This window comes from Myxocyprinus asiaticus, chromosome 50, assembly GCF_019703515.2.
Source record: "Myxocyprinus asiaticus isolate MX2 ecotype Aquarium Trade chromosome 50, UBuf_Myxa_2, whole genome shotgun sequence".
NCBI classification, from domain to species: domain Eukaryota; kingdom Metazoa; phylum Chordata; class Actinopteri; order Cypriniformes; family Catostomidae; genus Myxocyprinus; species Myxocyprinus asiaticus.
In genome coordinates, this window is record NC_059393.1 from 18,015,922 (window position 1) to 18,028,616 (window position 12,695).

General features: G+C 36.7%; 1 protein-coding gene across 1 annotated transcript; it reads right to left on the reverse strand.

Moving 5' to 3' along the window:
• Positions 1-2,346: 2,346 nt before the first annotated feature.
• On the reverse strand, positions 2,347-9,982 carry LOC127439043 (lipoprotein lipase). The gene is made up of 10 exons (XM_051695064.1): positions 9,721-9,982; positions 7,585-7,769; positions 7,313-7,492; positions 7,078-7,189; positions 6,491-6,724; positions 5,068-5,310; positions 4,744-4,864; positions 4,448-4,666; positions 3,137-3,232; positions 2,347-3,034 (listed from the first exon to the last, which is right to left on the reverse strand). Exons 1-10 carry the CDS (start codon positions 9,821-9,823, stop codon positions 3,013-3,015), a joined length of 1,515 nt encoding a protein of 504 aa, XP_051551024.1. The 5' UTR covers positions 9,824-9,982; the 3' UTR covers positions 2,347-3,012.
• Positions 9,983-12,695: the final 2,713 nt, after the last annotated feature.

The following is a 12,695-nucleotide window of genomic DNA, read 5'->3' on the forward strand; positions in this document are numbered from 1 at the left end:
GACAGTAGTACAATTTCCTCAGTTGATAGAAACAAAATTGTGTAGATTTTAATAAGACTTGGATAACACTTTTCAAAATCGTTAAATGTGTTAACATTAGTTAACTTCATTAGTTAACTACAATAGTTAACATAAGCTATCTTGAATTAGGTTAATTTTTCTTACACCAGTAGTTAATCTTTATTTTATTTTTTTGTCTTGTCTTGTGTTTTGTGTGTTTTAAGAATACGTCTAAGAAAACAATATGGGGGTAAGACAAATAAGCTTAATAAAATACAAAAACGTAATAATAAATCAAATAAATTCTCTTTAATATATTATGCAATTTTGCCTTTCAAGTAAATGTACCTTGTTTTAAGGCCGTTTTCAAAATTAGTTAACAAGAGCTAACAATAAACAAAACATTTACACCACTTATTAATCTTGGTTAACATAAACATTTATTCATTTGGCAGATGCTTTTATCCAAAGTGACTTACAAAAGAGGAAAACATAAGTGAATCATCTTAAGGAGACAGTGGTATGAAAAGTGCCATATTACAAAGTTTCACTAGGATCAGAATAGTAGCATTCAAAACAGATTAAAGTAAAACAAGATTTTTTTTTTTTTTAGTGACTGGTTAAATGCTCATGGAAAAGATGTGTTTTTAGCCATTTTTTGAAGACAAAAAGTGAGTCAGCTTCATGGATGGAGTTGGGAAGGTCATTCCACCAACGTGGTGCGATGAAGCTGAAAGTCCGGGCAAGTATTTGGTACAACAAGGCGACGTTCCTTAGCCGACCGCAGGCTTCTAGTGGGCGCGTAGCTCTGCATAAATGATTTTAGGTATGCTGGAGCAGACCCAGTGACTGTTTTGAATGCCAGCATCAGAGTCTTGAATTTGATACGTGCATGAACCGGCAGCCAGTGAAGAGAGACAAGGAGTGGTGTAACATGCGCTCTCTTTGGTTCATTAAAGACCAGACGTGTTGCTGCATTCTGGATCATTTGCAGGGGTCTAATGGCACATGCAGAGAGGCCTGCAATTAGAGCATTACAGTAGTCCAGTCTAGTTATGACAAGTGACTGAACAAGAAGTTGTGTGGCATGTTCAGAGAGGAAGGGTCTTATCTTCCTGATATTGTAGAGTGTAAATCTACATGATCATGCGGTCTTTGAGATGTGGTCTGTGAAATTTAGTTTGTTATCGATGGTTAATGTTAATCCATTTAACATATCAATTAACATTCACTCATTCATTCAATTCCAACATATACTGATACATTTTAAACATTAAAAGTAAGGTGTTAACATTTGTTACTGCAATATGAAGAAATCTTTAATAAAAATTAACAATTTATGAATTATAAATTAACATTAGTAAATTCTTTAAGTATCAGTAATACTTCAAGTTTTGGTAAATGTTAACAAATAGAACCTTATTGTAAAAGTTAGCAAGACTTGTTTTCAGAGGATATATCTTGAGTTTATTTTTCTTACCCCATTGGAAATTTGTTTTTCTTTAAGAATGCATCTTGGGAAAAAAAACACACAAAAAAAAACAAATCTGTGGTAAGACAAATACACTTAATAAAAAATAAAATCTCATAAAATATAATGCAATTATATATTAATACTTTAGTAAATGTACCTTGTTTTAAGTTTTTTATTTTTTTACATATTTGGACAAAAATACTATTTCTTGGCATTCAAAATTCTGCCAAATAGCTGATTTCTGTTCCTGGGAAATAGCCAAGGGTTGAATCCAACAGCAGCAAGGTCAAAATATAAAGTGTGCGGAAACTTTTGGCTATGATTGTGTGATGAGTGATATCCAATCCTGACACCAGTTTGTTTTGCTTTCACGAGTTATCTCATCACGTTGTCCTTGTTCGAGTTACTGTGATAAGCAACAAGAACTAAATGACATTTAATCTCAAATAGGGTAAAAATCGGTCAAAACTCATTTAATAGGACATCAAAAACCCCACCTCTAAATGTACTGGAATTTGGACTGTTGCATCACTATAATGTTGTTGTAACTTGATGGACTGATATAAATTTGTAAAGAATTAAAATACAACATTTAAAATAATAAGAACTATTTTGTAAATAATTCTTCTTCAGAGTGCACTTTTCAGTTTCAATTTCCATTTCAATTTCATAACACAATTCCACCAAATGTATAAATTTTTTTTTTTTTTTTAACAAAACAAAATTCCAGAAATGAAATTGAAATGTGTTAATCTTAAAGAATTGGCTAAAATACATACTTTTAGTGTAATAATAAGAATTGTTCAAAAAATTACAATACATTTGTTGTTTTTGATGAGTATTAAAATGAGAAAAAAAGAAAAATGCATGCATTAAGCTTAAAGATAGATTTAATTATGATACAAATTTACAGTTATGTACAGATTGTTTGTTTCTTCTTTGATGTACATCACATGTATTATTTTTTTTATAATACAAACATAAATAGGTTGTAGCAGTTACGATGCAATGCAAAGATTGATACAGTAATTTTACTCATTAGGAAATGCTATAATGTATTTAAAGTGCTAAAATGCAAACAAACAAAAACCAAACCAAAGTGACGCTAGTACCAATAACAAAACATATTCGACATACAGTACATTAGATGTTTTAAATGACTTTATGAACAAATGAAAGGTTTTATCATGTCTTTAGATTATTAACTGAATGCAGTTATGATCTATTTATTTATTTAGACTTTAGGTCTTTAAAAGGTGTTTTCTGAATGGAATTGTTCCTTTTGGTCAGACAGCATATAAAGAACAATTCCACATTAATAGTGGAGGTGTTTAATCATCACTTTGTGTAATAAGGTCATTGTGTAACTATGATAGTGCTTGTTTAAAGGCTAAAATCTATATGCATTAATTACATTCCTAGCAAGCAATACATTATATGTTCAACACAGTACGCTCAGTGCAGTTGCAGTCTTAATAAATAACAACTGTATAAATAAGTGCTTTGGGGTTTCCCAAATATATCTCTTGCAAGTCATTTCATTGGCTCTTCAATTTAGGCCTGTTTTGGTACAGAGAGAGAGAGAACAAAAATCAGTTTTTAGAAATAGTTTAATTACTTGTGAAGATAGACAATACCATACAGTATTGTGACTAGCATTACCTTTTAGACGAAGACCTCCATGGCTCCGTGCATTTCACAAATACAACATCCTGAGCCAAACTTGCTGTTTGGGGATCTTTCAAACACAAAACAAACCTACAAGGAAGAATGAAAGACTGTTGAAAAGATTAAATAATAACTGAGGCTGATCTGATCTCCTAATACAACATACAGTACTGTGGGGTCCACTTGTGAAAATGCTCCTGTTTTCTAATAATATACAGTTTTTTTTTCATTGCATGGACTCCACAGGTTTGTGCAAAACCTGATGATCCATGTTATCCAGAATGATTTGAGGATTTTCCAAAGAGCGTCTTGTGTGCTTCTATGGAAGCAAGAAAATCTCAGCTTTTGAACAAAGTGTTCTGTCACAAATTTGTTTATCCGATTAGTGACCAAGAAAAAGTGCACTAATTAATTATATACATTTTACGTCATACACTAAAAAAAATAAATGTTTGCTCCTTGTTGAATTTAGCTACTTCAAATAAGCAAATGCAACACAATTCTTGCATTCTTTGTCACAACGTAATTTTGTGTGCAATCAATTTAAATTTGTAAAATGGAAGTTCACTTAATCCATTTGCGTTGGGACAGCTTAAATTATTTTTGTTGGCAATAACCAGATGTACATGTGATGTCAGGTTCCCAGCATGCATTGCGGCACGAGTAAAAATTGCGAATGAATGTCTTAATATTAGCTTTTTATTGCAGCATTTGCACTGGTTGTATTTGTTGTCCCTTTGGGTGTTTTGTCAAGTGAGTACATCTATTTCCAAAAATATGATTTTTGAGAGCCACGTCATTGAGGTTTGTGTGCTGGATGATAAGGACCCTGCGTGCCAGGTTGGAAATCTTGATTTAAAACTCATCAGCAAAATGTTGTCCTCTATTGTTGAGACTACAAGCTCACAGCTTGTTAAACTTACAACAACGTTTGCAATCAAACCAGAAGTTGTTTATATTAAGTTGCCTCAACGTAATTAAAATGATTACTTTGACAAATGTTTATATAGTAGATGTGACAAAACAAATTTAAGTACAAGACTTGATTAAATTTATTGAAATAATTGTTTTTTTTTAATCAAACATTTTATTTAATTGTGTGGAAAAGTTAAAACATTTTTTATTGAACGTTTTAATTTTCTGAGTGTAACGTTTCTTTGTTGTAAATTTAAAAAAAATTGCAAAACTTTCTGTTAATTTCCAAGTGTAAATTAGATTTTAAATCCTAAATTTCCAATGTTGACTCAAACTCTTGGATCCCACTGTACAGTAGCCTAAATCTGGTTAAAAATGGAAGAAACATACTTCTTTTGTGTCTCCCCAGCTCTGACACGGATTTTTTGGACCTGTACGCCAGAACTTTCGGAATCTCCGTACCACCATGAAGACAGCATGCTTAGTAACGACGAAACAGACCAGCTACTGGAATCCTCCCATTTAAACTTCACCATCAGAAGGTCACCAATGTCCTTCTCAGTTACCACAAGGAAGGAGTGCGTCTTATTGGTGGTAATCTTCTTCTGTCTGTTTGAAAGTCATTAGCACATTGAAGATTGATGGCAACATGCTATATAGTCCTCTAAAGAAGATGCATTACTCACAAATTCAATTGAAGATCTTCTACTTCACCATTGGTGCCATAAAGTGAGACTGTCAAGGCAGGTTCCATCTCTGGCTGGTTCATCTTTGCAAGGAAATTCATCTTCAGCTGATAGTGAAAAACTGTAAAAACAAACAACCAAACATTGTTACTGGTGTCCCACAACATAAATGTAGTAAGTAGGGTAAGTAATTTCAAGCATTTAAGCATTTAAGCATAAGCCTTAAAAAGGTGTTTAAGATCATAAAAACATACATTCAGTCAAGCGTGTCCAAACTTTTTTCTGGCAACACTAAGTAATCCTCTTCTGAAACTGGATACTGACCTCTGAATGGCATGGAGGCTCGTGTCTTTGTAAACATCTTGACGCTTCGTACCTTGCGGACTTTGCTAATGTCATAGCCCACGGTGTTACAGCCATTCTTGCGACATTGGAGGCACATGCCCCGGTCGAACATGTTGTTGCTACCACAGCTGTAGGCCCTGCTAGCCACTTCTTCATTCAGGAGGGAGTCAATGAACAGGTGGATAGACCTCTCGTGCTCGCATTTAACGGCATCATTTAAGGCTAAGGGTATTAAATCAAGAAATATTACAGCTCTTTTAGATAAAAAGACATGATTGACCTGTTGAAAAGACCAGCATTGCAGGTCACCAGCGTTTGTTGTAATTTTGGATGCTGGTTCCCAATAGAGGTTGACCAATAGTGGATTTTGCAGATAAGGTGGTGGAAAAGAGTGACAACAGATTAATCGACCAATCATTTTTTAAAATCGATTTATAAAATGTAAAAAAATGTGTTTGTCTTTCCTTACTATGACAGGCAAAGACATAGATGCTATAAGAGACCAAAATGAATAAAATCTCAGATGTAACCAAGATTTTGTGCATAACGTGGTACTTTTAACTATAAACAAGCCCGAAACACACTGGTGACTCTTATTTTAAAATGATGACTTTTTCTCTTTGCATGCCCTCGCTTCAATTTAGAACACTCGATGATCTAATCAAAATAACAAATATTGAGGATAAAAATATGGATGAATATTGTCAGTGATAGCAAATCCCCAATTTAACATTCCCCCATTATAAATAATTTTTAAAAACATACTATCGGCTTGGATTAATAGGTAAAACCCATATATCGGTCTACCTCAATTTCCCAGCATGGGAATCTTGTATGTTGGTGTGCCTACCAGGCTGGTGAATGACAAAGCAATGCTAGTCTAAGCTGGTATTTTAAGCAGGGTGTTATGGGATTTCATAAATGATATTTTGGTTGCATAATAACTTTATAATCATAGCAGAGATTAATTGTAGCCATTGTAGCAAGATTGTAACAGGTTAAGTTGCCAAAACCGATTTTAAAACCAGATTATGAGCAATGTGATGCTGTCATAACCAACATCTAATACATAACTAATGCAGTCCTTGGGAAAGCTACAAAAAACAAGCTACAGTTGTATGTTAGTTACAAAACCAATATATTTCTAGAATATTTGCCTCACAGCTCAAAATGCAACATAATATTTCATTCAATGTTTTCACATTATTGACATTAGTCCCTCGTCGATTTGATGCGCACATGGGCCAAAAGACACAACATTGCTACAATAAATCAATTCAACAATCATCTTGATTCAACAACCAGCTCCCCATGTAGGCTATACTGACTTTGATATTAGCCTCTTCTTACATTTTGGAGACATGACAATCACTTTTAAAGATATTCCAGATCAGATCCTTACCAAGTATTCCAAAATTGGCGATTTTCTCAAGGGCTCCTCTCAAGTTGCAGCCGGGCTGGAAGCTTCCCCCATTGGGGTATATATCCACATGGCCGACTGGCTGCTGGATACCAATACTGAGACCTAGGGAACCTTGGGTGAACGTGTGGAGGACATCTACAAAGTGGGCATCATCTGGGGACAGCCGTCTGTGGGCATGGACCCCTTCAAAGTCCGGCCCCGCTGGGTCTAGACCTGCAAAAACCCAAATCATAGTAATTTGTCCCTGCTGAAAATACCAGCATATGTTGTGTTTTGAAGCATGGGATGCTGGTATGCTGCTGTCGCTAGAGACTGATTTCCTGTGTAATTATGTTGGTCGCTACAAGGTAACTAACATAACCGGCAAGTCTCCCTTCGCCAACCATCATCATCAAATGAACATGCTGGCTTGTCAAGCATATTTTGCTGGTGAACAACATGGCTATGCTAGTCTACCAGCTAGACCAGCACCAAACCAGGATAGAGCAGCCTGGGAGCCTCTAAGATGGTCTGTTCATTTATGAATGGTTGTTAACTACTTTTTGATGAAAACCATTAAAACCAACCTGTGATTCTTCCAACTTTGTTAGTAGCATGGCTTCCAGCAAAACCTGCAACGTGGGCGCCAAGACTGTAACCAATCAGGTGCAACTTTTCCAGAGGAATGTTTGTGGTCTCCTTATAATTTAAACACAAGAACATAAAAAATGCAAATTTTAATTTTACAATGACAGTGCAATACGTGATTCAATATTCAACAGCATATTAACAAATTGAGAGTGATTGTTTGCTAACACAAACCTCCAACCAGTCTATGAAGTGTCCAACCTCCTGTCCCACCATCTTTGTATTTTGCGCTGCCACCACATAATGGTTCTGGGCCGTGTCCAACCAGTCCACAACGATGACATTGGCATCTTTCTCCCTGTTATAAAGTGCTGCAACCAGTTTCTCAACCCAGCTCTCGAACAATCCAATTACCTGAGAAGAAAGAGCTATTAGCATTAATATATGGGATAACCTGAGAAAGAATGAGTTGAATTTATTAAATGTATAAAAAAGCGTTCATTTACCGTCCACCCGTGAATGACCAAAAAGGTTTTTGAAGTGCTGTTGAAGTTGCAGTTAATGAGAGTCTGTGGTTTGCCATGTACAATATAACACACATCATCATCTGGTTGCGATGGGTTTCTCAGAGAAAACTTTACATTGGCTCTGTTGACATCTGATACATCCTTTAGGTCCACCAAGAAATTATCTATAAAAAGGCATTCGTCATTGAAAACACATATATAATAACAAAATATTTGTTTTTTTAAAAATATATTAAAATAAAAGGTAAAATAAAAAATAGAAAAAAATACATTAAAAGATCCACCATAAAAAAGGCATTAGACATGATTTAAATATAAATATCATATAATAATATATAAACTTATTAAATTAAATAACAATAAATAAATTATGATATAATGGCAACAATAAAGTATTAAATACATGCAAATATACACCGATCAGCCACAACATTAAAACCACCTGCCTAATATTGTGTAGCTCTCCCTCGTGCCGCAAAAAAACAGCGGCAACCCGCATCTCAGAATAGCATTCTGAGATTATATTCTTCTCACCACAATTGTACAGAGCGGTTATCTGAGTTACCGTAGACTTTGTCAGTTCAAACCAGTCTGGCCATTCTCTGTTGACCTCTCTCATCAACAAGGCATTTCTGTCCACAGAACTACCGCTCACTGGATGTTTTTTGTTTTTGGCACCATTCTGAGTAAATTCTAGAGACTGTTGTGTGAAAATCCCAGGAGATCAGCAGTTAGGTTGGTGCCAGACGGGCTGGTTTGAGTATTTCTGTAACTGCTGATCTCCTGGGATTTTCACGCACAACAGTCTCTAGAATTTACTCAGAATGGTGCCAAAGGAGTAAAGGAGGCTAAAGACTACAGCCCCTAGCGTCAGTTGCTAATGTGCCTCTTGAGGCCATGTGAGTGAGGTTTATACATGCCGCATGGCTATAACATACCAGCTTGCTCCCATTACACAAACAACATAAAAAACACTGTACGTCTTCCAGATGTAAACATACACATCATATAGACGTCTGGATGATGTACGTGAACTATCGGGGCTATACACATTTTCCACAGTTGTATGACTATACCAGATAGCACACATGCATCTCTGAGATGTCTTTTTTTTTACCTTTTCATCTGGAAAGCATCACAATCTGCTTAGCATCTGCTAAACATCTTAAAAAGATCTGGATCAAAGCCAACTGATGATGTTTCTGGTCTACTAATTAAAATAATAGTTTGTTTCTAACCACATGTATGTGCAGTTCTTGCAATAATAACAACAACATTATTTTAAATAATTAAATAATAAACAGATTTTAGGGGGTATTGACGCTGACTACCACCCCTGGAGTCGCGAGTTCGAATCCAGGATGTGCTGAGTGACTCCAGCCAGGTCTACTAAGGAACCAGATTGGCCCAGGTTGCTAGGGAGGCTAGAGTCACATGGGGTAACCTCCTTGTGGTCGCGATTAGTGGTTCTCGCTCTCAATGGGGAGCGTGGTAAGTTGTGCGTGGATCGCGGAGAGTAGCATGAGCCTCCACATGCTGTGAGTCTCCTCAGTGACATGCACAACGAGCCACGTGATAAAATGCCCGGATTGAGGGTCTCAGAGGCAACTGAGACTTGTCCTCCTCCACCCGGAGTGAGGTGAGTAACCGTGCCACCACAAGGACCTACTAAGTAGTGGGAATTGGGCATTCCAAATTGGGGAGAAAAAGGGGATAAATAAATAAATTTTATACAAATGGATTTCCATGGGGAAAAGGCACACTTATTCATCCGTCTAGCCTCGACCTCACTGCTGATTGGTCCGTGGTTGATGTACGTCCAATAAGAACGTTGACTTCGACGCGTCAAGCGCAGACAGCCTTGATACGCATTGCAGCGCGCCAATAGACTCGTCCGGTGTAGACAGGCTTCAATGAATGGGCTTAAAAGCTCAGACAGAAGCAGGATATTAAAGTTTCTCCTTAATAAACGACGGATTTGCGACAATAATCGAATACAGGGGCTTTAAAGTGATACAGTAGCGCCCCGTCCAAATAAAACAATGCCTCTGGCTAAATTATGAATGTACAACAGCGCATAGCGTATCAACAAACAACTCTTGCATTTGGTCTTACCAAAGATTGCGTTGGAGAACTTTTCTTCCTCCAAAGAAGCAACGAACAGAACAGCGGAGCTTAATACGAGCCACAAAACACATTGGAATAACGAAATTTTCATTTCTTTTCTGCGTGGAATGTTGGGCACTTAGGTTATCCTCACCAGTTCTTCAGGCGCACGCTGGATGTTATAAAACGTTAATGTAATAAATTGCGAAAATAGCAAGTTTGCACACTCGTGGTGCCGCTTGAATACTAGACTAATGAAATCTGAGCGTCAGTGTTAAGTTCCTAAATAGCACTTGTAAGAGCCACTGGTCTCTGCCCACAGGCGGGGTGATATGCTCACACACATTTGTTTAGGAGTTAGTCAGGAGCTGTTGCAGTCATTTAAATGACGTTATCACAAGGTCATTCTTTCCCATCCATAACAACATATGCAACTGACACTTTGAGTTACCTTCTTAAAGGGAAAGTTCACCCAAACATGAAAATTTTGTCACCATTTACTCACCCTCATGTTGTTCCAAACCTGCATCATGCCTTACTTTCTAATTTGTAGAGCGACCGAAATGGACAAAAAGCACCATAAAAGTAGTTCATTTGACTAGCGCACTATTAAGTCATGTTAATCGGGCCAAAGTTGGCCTCGGCATTGTGCGCAAGCTCTGCAAGATGGAAATGACGCTCAATGTGTATTTAACCCAGCATATTTGACGTACTTCCTTCAAATATTCAATGCACTGTGTTATGTATACATGGACAGACTACGCAAAAACTCGCTGTAGCTAGTTTATAATTAGCTAAATTAATTTAGATTTTTTAGCACACACAAGTTTACATTTGCAAGCGCAAAATAGATTTGAGAGCTACAGAGGGTTTGGAAAGACATTAGAAAAAGATATAAAAATGTATTTAATTTTTCTCCCCTTTTTCTCCCCAATTTGGAATGGCCAATTCCCAATGCACTCTAAGTCCTCGTGGTGGTGTAGTGACTCACCTCAATCCGGGTGGCGGAGGACGAATCTCAGTTGCCTCCGTGTCTGAGACCGTCCATCTGCGTATCTTAACACGTGGCTTGTTGAGTGTTACCGCGGAGACATAGTGCATGTGGAGGCTTCACGCTATTCTCCGCGGCATCCACACACAACTCACCACGTGCCCCAATGAGAGCAAACCACATTATAGCAACCATGAGGAGGTTACCCCATGTGACTCTACCCTCCCTAGAAACCGGGCCAATTTGGTTGCTTAGGATGGAGTCACTCAGCACGCCCTGGATTCGAACTTGCGACTCCAGGGGTGGTAGTCAGCATCTTTACTCGCTGAGCTACCCAGGCCCCACGAAAGACATAATTTGCAATTTTGGCTGAACTATCCCTTTAAGATGTTGAACGCAACCCTTTTGCAACTGGGTTGAACCATCACAATTCGGAAAAAGTTCATGTTCAGCAGCCATGTCAGCTGATTGGCTAAATCTTTTTCTAAACAGGCAAGATCAGTTAGGCATCAAGAAAGAATTAATTTTTGTTTTTAACTCTTCTTTTTAAATATCTGACATGAATCCATCTCCCTTAAAGAGATAGTTCACCCTAAAATGAAAGTTCTCTCATCATTAAAGAAGTGTATGACTTTCTTCTGATGAACTCAAATGAAGATATTTAGAAGAATATTTCAGTTCTGTAGGTCCATACAATGCAAGTCAGTAGGGTTCAAAGCTTTGAAGCTCAAAAAGCACATAAAGGCAGCATAAAAGTAATTCAATGACTCCAGTAGTTAAATCCATGTATTCAGAAGTGATTTGATAGGTGTGGGTGAGAAACAGATCAATATTTAAATCCGTTTTACTATAAATCTCCACTTTCAAACAGCCATCCTAAGCGCCTTTCTCTCCTAACAGTTCTTCTTCTTTTGTTTTTGGTGATTCGCATTCATCATGTATATTGCCACCTATTGGGCAGAAGAAGAACTTATATTGAAAAAGGACTTAAATAATTATCTGGTTCTCACACAGACCTATCATATCACTTCTGAAGACATTAATTAAAACACTGGCGTCATCTAGATTACTTTTATGCTGACTTTGTGTGCTTTTTTAGAGATTCAAATTTCTGCCCACTATTTACTTTACATTTACTTTTTTACACTGCGTGGACCTAAAGAGCTAAGAAATTCTTCAAAAAATCTTAATTTGTGTTCTGCAGAAGAAAGACAGTCATACACATCTGAGATGGCGTGAGGATGAGTAAATGATGAATTTTCATTTTTGAGTGAACTGTTATTTTAATGCTATTTAATAGGGCCCGGAAACTGCTAATATTTCTTGTCTGTATCTAGCTTATGTAATCACGTAAAGGGGTCAGACAGGTTTTAGACATTTAACTTGGAATGAACAAACCTTTTGTGGTGGGGATCATATAAACCTGTTATGTCATGGATTTTGACAGACTCAGTTCCGGCGAAATATTAATATACAGCATGAAAAGAATGTAAATAATACCAGAAAACTGAAACCTTTCACCTTTCATCTCTTTTTTCTTGTCATTGGAGAGAAAGAGAGAGAAAAATCTGGCCTTTAAAGACATTATAAACTTTAATTTACTATTTGCTAACACACTGAATCCTTAAATAATGAAAATTGAATAATGGCTTTTTTTTGGCTTGATATCTGTTTCTCCCTGAAATTGCATGCATTGTGTCATAGTCACACTGTAACGCCTGATACTGCCAAAACTCTCAGATTGCAACTGCTCTGTGATCTATCATTCCTTTCATTTGTAATAACATATCAAGCCATGGGACACTGGCACAAGAGTTACTACTCTCATCCAAAGTGTTCTACGAAATCAAAATGTGTTTTTCGGACAAATTCGAGACACTTGTCAAAGTCACATGCTCTTTAGTAGGAACGTGACCGTGTATCATTGTCCACTGCATTAGAACTCAGAAATAAGAATTTCGAAGAATAATATTGCAAAATAATTAAATAAATT

Coding starts and splice junctions, on each gene's coding strand:
- LOC127439043 (XM_051695064.1), bottom strand. CDS start 9,823: ATGAAAATTTCGTTATTCCAATGTGTTTTGTGGCTCGTATTAAGCTCC. Junction 7,493..7,584: donor TGGTCATTCACGGGTGGACG/GTAAATGAACGC, acceptor CTTTCTTCTCAG/GTAATTGGATTGTTCGAGAG. Junction 3,233..4,447: donor GCTGGGGAGACACAAAAGAA/GTATGTTTCTTC, acceptor TCTTCCTTGTAG/GTTTGTTTTGTGTTTGAAAG.